The 17,923-nt window shown below is 28.4% G+C and overlaps 2 protein-coding genes across 4 annotated transcripts in view; one reads left to right on the forward strand and one right to left on the reverse strand.

Annotated features, from left to right (window-relative positions):
• Nucleotides 1–880, forward strand: part of LOC114119125 (MICAL-like protein 2) — a 28,144-nt gene extending 27,264 nt beyond the window's left edge. For 2 of the 3 annotated variants that reach the window (XM_027980602.2, XM_050201542.1), the window contains one exon: nt 111–880. In XM_027980602.2, the coding sequence (XP_027836403.2) occupies nt 111–343 (233 nt within the window). In that variant the 3' untranslated portion in view covers nt 344–880. The remainder of the gene's footprint in view (nt 1–110) is intronic. The other variant, XR_003592002.2, reaches the window with a different exon arrangement.
• Nucleotides 881–6,069: 5,189 nt separating this feature from the next.
• Nucleotides 6,070–17,923, reverse strand: part of LOC114119140 (G-protein coupled receptor 161-like) — a 128,191-nt gene continuing 116,337 nt past the window's right edge. The window contains exons 3-6 of the mRNA XM_050208117.1: nt 16,626–16,769; nt 13,421–13,623; nt 12,721–12,985; nt 6,070–12,002 (exon numbers count right to left, since the gene is read on the reverse strand). Of these exons, the coding sequence (XP_050064074.1) occupies nt 10,773–12,002; nt 12,721–12,985; nt 13,421–13,623; nt 16,626–16,733 (1,806 nt within the window). The 5' untranslated portion in view covers nt 16,734–16,769 and the 3' untranslated portion in view covers nt 6,070–10,772. The remainder of the gene's footprint in view (nt 12,003–12,720; nt 12,986–13,420; nt 13,624–16,625; nt 16,770–17,923) is intronic.

The raw sequence follows: 17,923 nt of genomic DNA on the forward strand, positions 1-17,923 counted from the left end.
ACTATAAAAATTGGAAAATTGGCACCTTGCCCCTTGAGAATTTTTATTTTATGAAAATTATTGATTATAATGCTTATAAATTAATTTCATATTGAAAAAAATTATTGTAGATGAAACTTTGCCATGTATCAAACCAGTAAATACCACAGTTATGGAAGGCAAAAATAACTTTTCCAAAAGACTGTTGAAGAATATCAAAAAGGTAAAATCAAAAAAAGATAAACAGGAAGTTGCATCGCCATCTCAATCGCCTTCAAATTCCTCACATAGTAAAGGCACTTTGAAAAAGTTTATGACTCTAGGTCATTCGTCTAAGAAATTATTGAGGCCTAAATCCAGTTAGAACCATTGTTGTGTTAAAATTGTGAACTGAAGAATTATTGTAATATATTATTATAAGAAGTTACAATTGATTTAATAAAAATTATATCTTTTAAGATTGTACATTTTACTTTTCTCTGCAATTGTAATTTTTTGAAATGTTATGTAAACTGGCAACGATTTGTTAATTTTTTATTATTAAATATTTTTGTTGCAATTTAAAGAGCCATGTAGTCGTTATCAATTGTTTTATTTTGTGGCATTGCTTAAATAATTGAACATATCAAATACTCAATCATATGAATTGTTAGATTTTCATGTGTATAATATTTATGTAACTATCAATTTTGTACTTAAGTATTACTTAACATTAAATAAGTTAAATTATTATACCAATTATATTTAATAAGTAATAACCCATTTACATGACATATACTCATAAACCTAGAATATGAGCCTATTTATATTTATTGTTTAAATATGTTAATTTATGTTTAAATTTATGTTTCTAATTAAAAAAAAAAAAAAAGAGAAAAAATAAAATTACTCCAAATATCTACATATTTGTTTATAAAATATATTTTATTTTAAGAGAGCACTGAATCTGAATATTTTGTCAATTTTATACATGGGCCACATAGAAAATATAGGTTCAATAGAATCAGTTTTAAATCTTTAGATTTTAACCTGTGTGAATTCACCTACAATCAAATTTAAATGTAACAATATCTATATTATAGTCTAAAGAGCATCTTATTTAAGCTTTTATAGATATTTTAATTTTAAAAAGAGTTTAAATTAATAATTTATCACTAAGAGTATCAAAATATCAATAAAAGTCTATTTAAGATGATCTAGAACCTAGATATTTTGCTTACATTTAAATTTGATTATGACAAATTCTAGATTAAAAGCTAATAACAAATAAAATCTTTTTTGAACACAAACTTTTTTCAAAAGATTTTCTGTTTAAAAAATCCAACATATTATAGAAATCTTTGAAAAAGCGAAGTTTTATCAAATATTTAATATATTATTTGTCTGCTATGTCATATGAATAAATTATTTAAATCATATCTATCATAATAAGTTGCATAGATAAAATATAATACATTACAGCACGCAGTTATATTCAAATACTAATTATTTATTAGACATTTCATTTAGTAACCGTTCTAGTTAATTATCAATTGAATATTTTTAACTATAATGAAAAATAATGTATTTTAGCCAATAATTGTGAATGAAGTATGAAGTAGGAAAATTATTTTATTAATTATCTATGCCAATAATGTATGATTTCCAAATTTCATACTTGCTTAATATTCATTAATATAGCCCTTAAGAATATATGTGATTTTATGAAATATAAAATAATAGTTTGGTATCTAATGTTATTATGATTGTATTATAAAATGTCAAACAAAGATACATAATATTATTAAAAAAAATAAAAATATAATACGGCGCTTTGAGTATACAATATTGATGCTTGCGCGAGTTTATTACGAAGATGCCAATTAAACTCTACTTAAAGTTTACTTAAATATTTATTAGTTATTAAATGAGCTATACAAGAATATGAAATAAAAAATTATATCATCACTTCTGCATAATGGTGTCGACTAATACATAACATCAAATCTAGACACTAAATTTTTACTCGAAAAGACGGAGAACACCCCCCCCCCCAAAAAAAAAAAAAACCATAACCCCAAAAATATTATTATATTAACCTATCCTAGTCAGTCAAAATGTCTTGACCGTTTCACGAGGGTTACGGGATGACGCGTTAACTGTTAACTGCTAAGGTTTAGACGTGCTTAATGTCACTTACCTACATTATTCACAGGCTTATGTAATAAAATTATATGTTAATGCAATGGCTTGTCCAAGAATAACAAATGGGAGGGAATGTTATCTTATAGGTGTAATCATTCTACAAAATTGCAGGGGGATAACCAAAGACACAAATAGCAGGTCTTTAGGAATTAATAAAGTTTATAACCACGGTATAAGATACAATAAGTTGTCTGGTTTTATCATATTTCATGATTTTAACTGTTAAGTAATTTTTTTTTTTTATATCGCCCGTGAGCTTTTTATTATAATGATCAATGATCTTTAACATTATATAAAGGTGGTATATAATAAAATATTATAAATATTTTTGCGAATATGTATAAAACGTGTTTGAGTGAACTCTCCAAGCGAAGAGGTCCACGAAAGTATAATATGTAGTCATGTAAGTACTTACATTTTATATTTTAGTTTGCGATGTATATGAGCATTAAGGTACGTTTTTCTTACAATGTCAGACATTCACAGTCTAGACACTGATCATATCTGATATGGATACTAGACACATCTTAAAGATATTTTGGGGAAAACGTATAGTTTTAAGCAGATGCTTATAATTGATACCTATCTATGTAATTACTGATCGCATACAAGTTTATTGGTATAGGTATACAATTTGATAAGACTTTTGCACGTGCTCTGCTTAGTTTATATTGACCATAAATTATAGTAATTAGTAGCACCGACCATATTATAGCAGGACACGAAGTACTTATAATATAGTGTATTATATAATTTATAAAAAAAATCGAAAATATAAATTTTTCGGAAAAGGTATTATTACTAGTTAATACTTAATAGTATGTAGGTAATAACTAAGTTATACCTATCTTAATATATTATTAAAGGTGATAGCCAATAAAGTTCTCTAAAATAAAGTTATAATGAATCACGTTGCTGAGTATAATATGTTTCTGTATGACCATTATTTAAAGTATTACATAAGTATTAATTATAACCAGTATACCTCACTATAGGTACCTAGAGATAAATTTGTAAAATTTAAATAAAATCCAAGTAAAACCTTTGGAAATAGCAATGCAACAATCTGCTGAATGACAATTTTTGGAATAATTAGTATAGTTATAAATTATAGGCAAATCAGTATTTACATGAAGTTGTATATATTACATTATATATAGTACATTATTATAATATAATAATTGATTATAATTAATAATTAATATACATGTCATACGAAATATTCGACATAATATGTTAAATGAATACAGGTAGTTTACGTATACCCGTATACCGTATTAGGAAGGATGTCTACTAGGAAATTACCGTTCCGTTTTTTAAATATTATAATTCGTATGCTTTGATTATAGGCAATTTTGATACATCAGAATGTATGCAGCTTTTTAACGGTATTCCGTGCTATTTTATGTAAATTATTTGTAAAAAATATGTAGGTATCAATTATGTTGTAAAAATAATAAATTGATAAAATATAATCATAATATCATTTATGGCTATTATGTGTCAGCCCCACCACATGGATAAAGAAGGCGCTATTGAGTATTATAGTACCTATGTAGGTATATCAAATATTGGTTGTGAGGACAAGAAAGTTGCAATTCGCAGAAATGTACTTTATCACAGCTCTTAAAAAAATTAAATAGTATACGCAATGACATTTTAATTGTTTAAAGATATTATTTATTTATACTACGAGCATTTTGAGTTATATATTAATATATTAAGTTGATATAATGTTATGATATAAATGGTATTAAATACATATTACAAAACAATAACCAAAATTAATATTTAGATGTGGCACAAATTATAAATGTATATATATTTATTTTGGATTGTTTTTGGCGCAAATTACATACACTCAAACAGAGCGCTACCCACTTGCCTACCTTTTTAATAATATATTTTTGTAATTCTTATGTTACCATTTATTATACTTTTGATCTGCAACAATACATAATATATACCTAGTGACACGGTAAAAATATTTTTAGAAACCCATTACGGTGGGAGTGAAGAAAATAATTATCAGTGCGTCTTTTCTCGGCATGTTTGTGAAGGGCGTTAACTTCGACGAGTACAAAAAGTATAATATGGCAGATGTGACGAATACCTCGTGCACGACTAACTGTGTGGCGCTATTGTTACGTATTATAAACAAAACAATCGGAGTGGAAAACTGTCTATTGGGTCACAGTCCATACCATGATATAAACCCAGCATGTCCTTGATACAAGGGAACAAGTAATAACTGAGGAGTCATTTTTTATAAGGCGATAAATTACAATATTATATTTTTTGTCGGATTTTTTGCATCGTTTTAATACAAATGTCATGATACACTTATATTATTGCGTAATTTTAGTCTGTTTTCATTTCAACGAAATGCATAAAACAAAACATAATACACTAAATGAATTTTGCGTAGAACAAAAAGTAATACGTCCGTATACAACAAACAATAACAACACTTCATTGCTACCTAACTAAATCATTCTATATAACTATACAACATTTGATTAGTTATGATTTTGCGTTTCATTGGTTGGTTCCTGGCAAAACACAGCTTGACGGACGCCACGAAAGCAGTAGGAATTGTCATTTCAGAGCTAAAAAGAAAAGTAACTGGAGACTCGATTAGAGTGCCCACGTTGGATATGTTTACTTGTTGAAACTCTACATAAAGTATTATAATATATTATTACATCATATACCGCACAGCGCAGTAGGTAGCCAAAGTGGTACTACGGTATATGATGCGAGAATTGCGAGACATAGATTTACCGAAAAGTACGACAGTCGTGTGTGGGTAATACAATAAGAAAATAAAAAGTGAAACTTCTTAGTGTACCTATTTAGTATTTATGCAATAACCACTGTGCGTCTCAAATCAAGAATATACTCAAAAATAAATATTTTATGTTTTAAAAAAAGAAAAGTAGGTTTATTATAGGTAGGTATTATAGGTTTATAGAATATTTCTAAATGTTATTTATTGTTTAATTTTAACATTTTTTTTTTATAAATTTAAAAATCCCACAAAACTAGAAGAAATTAATTATGTTGACGTTATCCTACACCGACGACACAATGATGCCAAGCTCGTCACCTTCGATTTCATTAGTTGTCATAGTTGATTTCAATCAAGTTTTGGTTATCTGTGATGAATTCATGGTGATTAGTGTGTGGTATGACAATGAGATGGGTTATTCAAGAAGACTTTTATATTTTCGATTACACGGTGAAAGTGCACAAATATGTAGCCGATTAGAAAGAATATAATAGATATCAAGGAAGTTCTGTGGAGTGGTGTTATTTTTTTGTTCAAACCCGAAATTTTACGTTTCTTTAAAATTACATATTGTTGTATATTTGTGACCTCAAAATACTAAACTATATTATATTTAATATTTATATTATTTATTTAAAATAATTTCACTATAACTAAACATACCTACTGTTTTAAAATTAGGAATTTATTAATGATGGTGATGTTTTTCTTTATTATAACATATAATATCAATTTCAATATAATGGTTAATTTTTTTCAACTCCACTGATGTTTGATTTTTATATTTATAAACTATAAATTATAGTATTTTAATTTGTTTTAATATTTATAAATCTGTACGTGAAAAATAATTTGGTTTATCATTAAAATAAAAGTTTTTTAACCACGTAACTATAGATTTGGTATAGAGTAGGTATATTATAATAAGAGTTTGTCATTAATAGAAACGAAATAGAGGTCTACTAGACCGTTATTGACAGATTGTTGTGGTGTGACCAAGGAGAGTGATGGATGTAGGTAAATCGTAAATAGTTTTATATATAGATCAAGAATGTTAAAACCAGACTATTTTATTTGTCACATTAAAATGTAGTTTCTGTAAAGGCTATACATAAATTACTTTATTAACTATTATTATTTGCTGTTGTTGTTTAAATTTATTGAAATATCTATATAATATTTATAGTTGGCGATAAATATTCATTGACTTCATAAGAATTTTATTCGATTACATGTTCATAAAATATGGACCATAATATTCAATTCTCAGAAAATCGAATAAAAATTCGATCTATATTTAGGAAATACAAATTAAAAATTAACTTCACATGAATTCTTACGCTGATTATAATGGTGAGTTATATATTTATAATTTATATAATAAACAATAATTTTACATTGTAACTTTTCAAATACACTGGTTCAAGTGTTTCTAAAATTATAACAACATCGTAATAATATCTCAAAAGTACAGAAAAAACAATTTTTTTTTACAAGGCGCACATAAAATATTATAGTATATATTCATTAACATATATATATTATTATTATTGCACATTTTGATTATGTATTAATACTAAAAATAAATTTAACATATGTTTGATATATTATTACATTAAAGATCAATTTAGAATGTAAAACAAATAATTGAAACATAAAGATAAGAGTTGAAATATAGGTATTTAACATAAATTATACTTTTCGGTGTGCCATTTTTTATAGGTATGTTAAAAATAATAAATACAATTTTTTAACAAACTACACCACAAATTCAGTTATGTAATGAACATACATCATAAAATATATATATTGTACAATATGATACAAATATTTGGTTATCAATTTAATGCACAACATTTATTCTGTTGTTCGATTTCAATAAATGTACTCATTTTTTAAAAATATTACTCTAAGCACATAGAATAGGTAGCCTACTATTATTTTAAATAAATAAAAAAAAAAATATTTTTATATTTTTATCATGTAGATTTATAACTTCTCGGGTAATATTATATTTTGTTCGTGAACTGTATTAAAAAATAAAATACTAGGTACTATTTGAACTGTTTGAAAAAATATTCGTTTTTTACTTTTTTAGTCATGTACGTACACATTTATTCTTGTTTGTATTCCCGGTTGGTTATTTTATAGTTTTCTGTAGGATATATTATAAAATTCACTGTACTGTATCAAAAATTATTACAATATTTTGATTTTTAAATATCTGTATCACAAATTTATTAATTAATTAATTTAATCGATAGAAGTTAGTTTAATCTTCAATTTATACTATTTTATTTTATTTTGTATTGTGCTTGTTTTCAAAACTAGAATGAGTTAACTGTTTTAAAACAAATCATAACATTTTAAAGTCTGTGTAATAAAAATGAATAAAAACTCAAAGTACAAAAACATAGGTATGTACTCGAAATTCAAATTATGTAATACTATCATAATTGCTCTTATACCTAATTATTTATAAATATTATATTTTATCTCTGGTATATACATACACGTACGTATATTTTGTTACAGATAAATTCCTAAATCGAATAAATCACATGTAAGATGTAACTTATTAAATGTTAGTTATTTAGATACATATGTCATGTATGATCAATTTGTTAACTTCAAAGTCTTAAAATGGTTCTTATATTTGAATTTGAATAGGTTTCCTCACATTATTCTGTATTATCGAATGTCTGCAGTTATTCCTATACTCAAATAATAATACATAATTGAACTGTATAGCATATTATGTTTACATATCTATATGTATCTAGTTAACCAGCTACAAGTTAAACATATTTTATTGTTATAAATTGTATGTATAATATTGTTGCAGCCAAAAGAAATGTTAAAGAATAATAATTATTTGTTTTAAATGAACTAAATGGTCACTTTGTAATTTCTTTGATCATATTGCAAGTATCCATGATTTGGCAGATAAGTTTTGTAAAATTATATGTAATTATATATTATATATATATTTATTTATTTATTCTACACTTTTACATTGTACAGATGTATGAAAAACTCTTACAACTAATTTAGTGATGTCTGTAGAAAATAATGATTGATTACAAACATCTATATTTCTTAAAAATATATAATGACAAGTAAAGTTATTATTATTATGGCTAATTATTCTTAATATTCCATAATGTAGATTTTTAATGATCATACAAAATTATATATTGTACAATGCAGACATTATAAATACCTACTATGTAGTGTAAGTGACAATACAATATGATTATATACGCCGTATACGGGGTGTTCTGTGATGTTTTTAGGTTAACTATTTTAAATGGTTAGAGTATGTAAACATAATTAATCAACCAAATAAAAGTAGTAAATTCTCATAGGACAACTCAAATATATTAAAACGTAGTTAAAATAAAAAATATTTTATATTTAGGTATATAGATAACAGTAATTTTAATTATTTATTAATGTATGACAATATTGTTTTACAATAAATTTAAAAACAAAAACGATTAATTTGTATCATAGTTTAATAAAAGTAATCTGGGTATTTTATTTTTTATTTATTTGTTAAATTTTTACTCCTTAGCTATTTATTTATTGCTTAAATATTTTAATATATGTATAAAACGGTAAAATATATATTTTTTAGTTAAAATCGGTATTATTTGTAAGGTTTGAATTTAGTACCCAGGTAGTAGAGTACTTACATTACTTTATTGAAATTATGTTTAGATAATTTAGTTGAACTATTGCACGATATTATTGTTAATCAAATTAACATTTATTTAATTTCAGTTACGTACCTATAATTGATTAAAAACTGTTGAATGTTATTTTATTTTGGAAATTTTCAAATATTTTATTTTTAAGAATAAATACGTTTTTTCGTCAATCTTGTTTGTTATTAATGTGTTTCGTATATTTGTAAAAAGCCAAGCATAGAAATAATAACTATTCTTAAAATAAAATATTTATAATAGTTACGTGAAAGAAGTCTAAAAAAAAATACCCCTATTTAATTTATTTTATATTTTAACAAATCTCATTTTGTAAACTGTCAAACAATGTTGAAAACGCCAAAAAGAACAAATATATACTTTACTGTAGATATTTTAACTCATTTAATGTTAATCGTTCAAACCCCGCAATCATTTAATTTTAATAGGATTTGTAAAATGGTTGTTTAACATTTTTTTATGTAGAATTATTTTTACAATGTTATTACATTTATGACGTTGAATGCATTAAGTTAAAATAATCGGGAATTGTTATGTTATTAGTATAAACATTAGATATACTAAACCAATTAATGTAGGTAATTATGCTATAATTATAATATAACGGTTCTCAAATTGTATCACGGTGCACTAGGGGCATGCGAGCACTTTCTAAGGGCTTTTTGTTGTTTTTCATGGTATTCACAGTAGGATCACCGTGGCTGAATTTGGTCCAAAAAAAGGCACCGCGGAAAAAAAAGTTTGGAATAACTGCTTTAATATATATCTTATCGAGGGATATATAATATTATGTATTATTAAGACCATAACATATTAACTATCAATAACAGTTACAGTTTTATAATATATTAGAAATACATTGATATACAAAAAGAAACTTTAAAAACCGTTTGAACAGTAAATGGCTATCTGCAAATACTTTATATTTAATACAAAATAAAGTAAATAATGATAATACATAAAAAAAAAAATGAATTTCTATTGAAATTAAATTCGTTAGGAAAAGTAAGCTCAACTCTACAACATGATCTAAAATGAGCTCAAAAACAAATGTTTAAAAACAGGTAAAAATTTAAAAAAAAAATTACCTTTGATCCCTCGAATGACTTCAATATATTTTTGTCTGTTGACTTAAATATAATATAATCACAATATAATCTTCGGGAGACCTATAATGTAGGTCGATTAAAACTCGTGATGACCCGTTTATAATAAAAGTCTTATTATGAATAATGTATTATATACCTATTCAATAACTATTATGCAATTAAATTATGTTATAACGTTTTAGAAACATCAGCAGTAATTAAAACGATATCATCTTGTGAGAAATTAATTTTCACAGACTGTAAGTGAATCTCTTCAGATATTCGGTGGGTGATACTGATAGTGAGGCAAATTATCTCACCTTAAATTTCGATTATATAATATTTAATTAATATATTTTTTAGATCATCAACATTTATAATATATTAAATTCATCTTAATTTTTTAACCTATAATTCATTATTTTTAATAAAACATTTTAAAACGTGTATAAATATAATTTTAAATAAAAAAAACAAAAATTACATTCCAATACAAAGCGTAAAGCGATAAAAAATAAAAAAAAACCGTTTGTCCTGTCAGAGTATCCGAATCTGAGTAACACATTAATTTATACGATTATATTATAATATTATAATACAGGTAGGTAATACACGACCGAGTAATATTATCATCTAAATTTTTTCGTCTGACTATCTTAAGCGATATATATAAATAGTATTTTCATACACGATTAATATTGCATATGTCTGGATAAAGTGCAATATAATATCGTTCGTACGCGACGATCGTTGAGTTCCCTCAACGGATATCGGCATCGCATTCAGTATAGTATATTGCATGACGAACAGGAACACCGTTTCGAAGGGATCGCGCACATGAGATAATTAATAATAAAATATTATGTGGAAACCAATAAAAAATTCGGTTTCAGTAAAAAATACGTCGTTGCGCGCGCGAGGAGAGCGATGACGACGAAAGGAGAATCGCCTCGTCGTTTGATTGCAAAAAAAAAAAACCACAGCCGCCGCCACGACGGAGCCTTACGTGGACAGCCTGGCAAACAGCGCGAGGCCGTCGTTGGCCGCGCATCCGCTACCGTCGTTGCTGGAAGACGGACTGCTGTAGTAGGCCAGCGACGTGTCTTCGTCGTCGTCGTCGCAGCCGCCGCCCCCGCCGCCCCCGCCACCGCTACAATCGTCGTTGAAGTCGAAGTCGGCGTCCTCCTGGACGCGGCCGGTGCCGGGCCTGCAGTCGTCGATGAACAGCGTGACGGCGGACGACGACAGCTTGCGCGCGCCGGCCCTGCGGTCGTTCCGGCCGCAGACGGTCGCTCCGCCGCCGCTGCCCTGTTCGGACGAGTACGGTTCGCTCTCCTCGGACATGGCCCTAGTGATCAATATCCTGGGCGATCGTCGGGAGTCGCGCAATATGCGCCGGACGAACGCGCTCCTGTTGGCCACCGCGCACCGGCTGCCCCGGTCCGGTCCGCCGTCGTTGGTGGTCGACGAGTAGCACCGTCTGATGGACGATCCGACGCCGCCACCGCCGCCGCCGCCGCCGTCGTTGAAGTGCACGTCCGCGTAATAGTTGCCAAAGTTCAGAGCGTTGGCCGAACACGTGGCGGCGCCCCGTCTGACCGGCGCCGGCGGTTCGCCCGTCTCGGACAGGCTCATCAGGGACGACCGTCGGCTGCAGAGCAACAGCAGCGGCGTGGCCGCGGTCGCCTGGCCGGACGGCGCCGACGCCGCCGCCGCCGCCGACTTGCCGTGAACACCGCTGCCGGCGGCGGCGGCCGCGGCCGCGGCCACCGGCGTGAGCGACGGCCTGCGCGACCCGCACGCCGACGGCGTCCGGGCCTGGATCTCCTGGTTCACCTCGCACTTGGTCATCATCTTGCGCCGGTAGTTCTGGTACGTCTTCTTCAGCAGCTTGTTCTTGATGCCGTACAGCAGACCGTTGCACAGCGCTGAACCGGTGATCAGGGCGAACGACAGCGACTTGACGGCCGGGTCGGTGCGCGGCGCCGCGCCCACCGCCGCGCACAGCGACTCGTACAGGCACACGCAATAGTACGGCAGGTAGAACGCGGCCAGCGAGCCGACGATTTGGAACACGGCCGAGAACGCGTTGCTCCGGCGCAGCTTGTTGGCCATCGCCGTGGGCAGGAAGAACGGGTTCCGCTGGTGCGTGATGGTCACCTGCGCCGACAGCGTCACCTCGAATATCGCCGACGCTATGCGGTGCCTGTGGTACCGGGCGATCGTGAACACCTGCGAACGTCAATGTTATTAAGTGATAATAATATAATGATTAGGGCTGGGATTTTGATGCAAAGGCGCGTCTTTTTTTTTTTTGCCAGTGTTTTGAAACGTTGGTCACTGTAAGTATAAAATGTGTTTTGGGTGATTCTGATCATTTTAAATTAATTTTTTTTTTTGACGACTTTAGTGCATTTTCTTAGTTTTTAGAGCATTTTTCACAATTCGTTCATGAAATTAACGACAATAATTGTTGCGATTCACAAGAGACTTTCGGCAAACTGCCGACGGTACGAATTATAAATTATACATTATATAGCACGACAAGTTATTGTCGATAACAATTTTATCATATCAAGTCCTATGTATATTGCTGAATTAGTAACCAATTAGTACACCCTGCAGAATTAAATAAATAACAAGTACTATAGTAACAATGCTATAAAAATATCGAAGCACAACTTTTATTTAACAATATTTTAGATATTCTGATACTAGTATTTACTATTTTGAATTTGAAAAAATGCACTTTTCGCTAGGTAAAAGTGTTTTTAACTCAAGTTATTTTTTGATAAAAATTAATTTATGATTGATAAAATTAGGGTACATGTTTCGATAAATTAGCTCATTGAAAACAGTAGATTATCAATCTTTCATTTTCGAAATTTTAGGTTAGTGAATAGATCACGAATGCGATGAATCAATTAGACTTTTATATTTTAAAACTTACTTTTATGTTACATCCGAGTATGATGACACCGGGTAGTACTAGACTAATGGTAGTATAGAAAATGCTGTATAAAATAGTAGCTCGACCTTTGCTGAAATCTGTCGTACAAACAGGTATGCCCGGTTGATAAGTGTAAGGAACTAACCGGAAAACCGGTGGCAATGAGATCAACAAGCATACAATCCATGTGCCACAGAGTCCCAACATGATTTTGCGGCTATTTACTAGTGTTCCGTAATGCAATGGTGCCGCAATTGCATAATATCTAAATAAAAATTTAATTATTGATGTCAGTGTTAGGCATTAGTATAATAATTTATTATGTTTTAATATTTATGTAATATCGTAATTCTTAAGTAATGAACATAATATATAGCATGTACTTGTAAGTATAGTATAAAAAGATTAAACTACGGGTTTTTAGTTGATAATTTTTAATTTTACGATATTTGAAATATTCAAATTTTAAAACAACTTAGTTTAATTTAGTAATTTAAGTAGTTTATATACTTAGATATTGATTGTTAGTTTAATTTAATGGACAAAATAATAATTTATTCGTATCAATTCAACATAAATTTACTTTAATTAGTAATATTTTATGTACATTTTCCAGGAATTCAAGTAAAATTTATCATTATAGGTATTATATTTGAAATTAAAATGCATATATTTTAGCCATAGCGCAATAGATACCAACCTGTCACAGTTGAGACCACACACTGTCCAAATGGCCATTGGATGTAGGAAATTAAACAGAAATCCGTGAACAGGACACAGCCACGGAGCGACTTTTTCGTACTGGTTAAATGCTTCCGGTAAAATGGAAACCAGTACAGCAATGCAAATAATCAAATCCACAGCACTCAAATGTGTAAGCAGCACGTTGATCGGTGAACTCGTCTATGGAAAATGTGTAAGTATTGGTAAATTACAATCTATGTTCAGATTTTTGTTTTAAAATTATGTTTATAGGTGCCATTTAAAATGTATTAGAGTTGTTTAATGCAAAAGTAGGCATTTTTTTTTTTAAATTTTAGAATAAACATTTTTTTTATACCAGTGGTTTGTTGAACTGTTTATTTTTGCTTTAAACTTCAGTATGTAACGTGATCTCCAGTTAATCCCCAGTTGCTCAATAATAAAATATTTTTTAAATGTATTCCATTACTAACGATATTTATTGGTTTTCATAGGAATTTCAAATGGATCGGAATGAATCGGATTTCACAAAGGTGATCCGTTAGGAGTACAGAGATTTACTTACATATCATTTGACTCTTTTTTTAAATAACTAAATAAATAAATTCTACAAACATTATTGTAAAATGTTATAAGATTTTATTAGATTCAGGAATATTAGGCCATAGAATTTTCATTTAATATAAAATCTCATATTATGACAAATTCAATTTAATGCTTCTCTAACTATTGTCTATTTCTCGTTTGAACGCTCCAATGCATTTTTAATTATTTATTATGAAATATAGCTGAGAAATGGTTTTACTACTTTATAGAACATTTTAAAAAGAAATAACAAATAAATGTATATGGGCATTGTAAAAATCAATAACTACCTCGTTCTTGCTTAGAATCTAAATGAGAATAGGAGGTAATATATACGTGTAGTATTTATATAGGTAGTTACTTTGTATCGATGTAATATTGAGTGTTTTGTGAATTAATATACTTTATAATAATTCATAAAACTAAATAATAATACTTAATTTTAAAAATAATTGGAAATATTTTAGGATATAACTGTAGTTAATATTATGTAAGATACGTTTTATTACTTTTATTTGTATGACGTGAATGGGAAATAAAAACAACCGAGAAGTGAAAATACAATAAAAGGAAACTAATTTCCTACTATAAAGCTCTCGTATTTTGTAGTAAACTTAATTATTGTGGTTAGTTACATCATTTAACAATCATGGTTTTGGCCGAGTGATGACTTTTTAACAATATTATAATACTTATATGCACTGGTTGATTTTATTTTAAATTAACCATTATAATTCTTTCATAATATAGGTATATTTATTTTATAACTTTAATTTTTATACATTTTCAGATATTTTAAATTCTACATTTTTTAATATGTTAAAAAAATATTATTTAACTTATAGATATTATTTTATATACAAATTTTAAAAATATATTTTTTTTAAAATGTTATTTTAGTTTATTTTATAAAAGTTTAAAAGCATAGGTTAGGAATCTATATTATTACAATTTATATTTTTTTATTTGTATTTAAATGCAATTTATAGACATTTTTATACTTCGTAAAAAGAATAATAGGTATATTTCTTATAACTAAAAGTAGCATAGAGGTTAATTTATTTTTCATACTTAAATAACTAATAAGCACAAAAAGACGATTTTGTCATATATGCCATTTACAAGACGTTTTAAAAATAGGTTAGTATAAGTTCACTTACTAACATAAACCGAGATCACGACTGGTAGATAATAGATGTTAACGTTACCATGGGCGCCCATAAGTAACATTTTAGGGGGGGTCAAAATAAAAAAAATTCTTTAATGTAATAAAGATAATAATAATATTATGGTAATATTTATTGAGATACAAGTTTTAAATATTTTTTGTCCAGGGGGGGGCAAGTGCCCCATCTTGCCCCTCCCAATGGGCGCCCATGAACGTTACTACATCGTGGGTATAAGAATATAGTAGAAAAAAATATAACAGCAACTATTAAAATAACTATCCAAAACTCAAAATACAGATTATTCTACGTTTTCTCATTCTATGTATACGCAATACACAAAATCATGGTGGCGACAAGTTTTCATCTAGAGGCAGTTGATAACACCCATCTATTAACTTAACCGTGTAAACCACCTGCCGTTTAATAACGCTACGACCCTCGGCCCGAGTTAACCGTTGAGGTACCTTCTAATCTAATTTAATCAAACGGGATTTTTTTAAAGTTAGAACCAAGAACAATTTGAGCAAATATATAAATTATTAATTATAAAATTATTTTTTAAAAGTTCATTAGAAGTTATAAAGTGGTTGCATTTTTTTTTATTGTTTCTTATATTTTTTTCTCAAGTTGTAGGTAATTGAGTCCTCCTAAACAATTCAAAGTACTTATTTTTATGAGCTGATATGTAATTGACTTTTATATTCGACGAAGTGGTTATTTTACTGTGGTGAATATGATACATTAATATATTTTCATTTTAAGAAATATTTTTGTCATTTAATTACTTATAATTTATAAAATACTTTGTAAGTAAGTTTTGTAAATTTTTCCTGTATTTTATTTTTTCAAGTATATATTCTATTAGAATTTAGAACCTTAGTACAAAACCAAGTATAAATATTAAATAATATATTATATTGACATTGAAATTTGATCAGTATTATTTACGACCTGCAGCTATCCATAACTGTATTATACTCCAATGATAATGTTGAAGACATTTTTGAGAACAAATAATAAGATAAAAACAGTTTTATAAATATTAGCTACTAATAAATTTCGAATACTTTGGTTAGTACCTTTTTATTTATTTTTTTTTTGAAAAAGATGAGTAGGTATATAGTGTTTTATGTATAGTTTTTTATTTGAATAAATAAATAAATAATGCATAAGTTACATTTTACAAATGTATTTACTTATTTAGTTCATACTTACGAGGATAACACACTAACACATAAAAACGCGTGCTGATTTTGTAAAATATATCATTAATGAATTGTTATGAATATATTTTTAATTAAAAGAATGCTTAAATTTTATTATAAAATGGAATAAAATAGGCAATATAGGTTGTTGTCAAGGTACTATTTTATTTAACTCAATATCAAATTTTCGTAGATAAAATAATAGGGAATATTCATAATATTATATCATAGTAATAAATCTTACCCGTTTGCTAAGTAGAATGACTAATAAGACGTATCCGTTTATTAATGTGGCTAGGGCGGCCACGCCACAGACTGCCAATACGGTCACCAACTCTTGATCGCCGTTCATCACTCAGCATCACCCGATTAAGATACCTACATCATTCTGAAATTTTAATAATATTGATATATTATAATATGTAAGTTAGCCAGTGATGGATGCGGATTTTTAATGGTTAGGTTAGGTACACTAACCAGGTACAGGTGATCAGTGATCTCTGAGGAAATTTGTTCACTGTATTTATATTAAGGTCTTATTAACATAAATGTTTTTTTTCACAGTTCTATAAATAATTTTTGCATTCAGAATTCATCTTAACATTAGCGTTAATTGCTCTTTTTATACTTAGACGTTGTATATTATCATTAGGATTTATAAACAACACCAGTTTTAATACAAACTTGAGTTGAAAAATTTTAATTTGAAAATTATTATTCTTTCGATGAAGATTACTTAAAGATATATATATTTTGATATTAACAAGATAAATAATAATATAATCGTGTAATATGTTATTTTTAGAAAATTCAATAAATACAAGTTAATTAAAAAAAAAAAAAATATGTTAATTTAAGTAAATAAAATGTGTTCACTGTTCAATTATTTTTAGTATAGCCATATGAAAGTTCGTGGAAATATTCGATAAGTATATATTTCATTGTTTAGATATCATAAATTAAAAAAAGAATAATGTCGATGAATACCTATAAATGTCTGGATAATAGTGCTCGTGTACTTAATTAAAAAAATATATTCATATTTTTTCTGAATCAAAATATTGTGATAATTAAAAATATTTTGTTGAAAAAAAATCGACGAACCGATTTTTGATTGACATAATAATATATAACATTAAATAAGCTATACTTTTAAAGTTATAATCCATGTGTATTATTTTATTGTCGTGTTTGTGTATTACCTAGATATAGAAAATATAGATGCATTCTATCATTTTGTAATTAAAATGATCGGTAAACTACCCACACACATACACGCATACAAACACAAACACATGCGACACATCAACGCAAATAAATCGTACAATACCCATACATTACACAAATGTAATACGATTTATGATAGGTGCTGGGTATATACATTACTATGTATTATTATTATAATACATTTAAATAATCACATATTATTCACGGGTACGTACCATTTACGATTTGCCGTAGAGTTTGAAATAGTTCTATTCTTTAATTTGTAATATTGTATTTTTTGAATAAAATATGTAATATTAATATTATATTAATTGC

Source organism: Aphis gossypii, chromosome 1, assembly GCF_020184175.1.
Source record: "Aphis gossypii isolate Hap1 chromosome 1, ASM2018417v2, whole genome shotgun sequence".
Taxonomy (NCBI): Eukaryota; Metazoa; Arthropoda; class Insecta; order Hemiptera; family Aphididae; genus Aphis; species Aphis gossypii.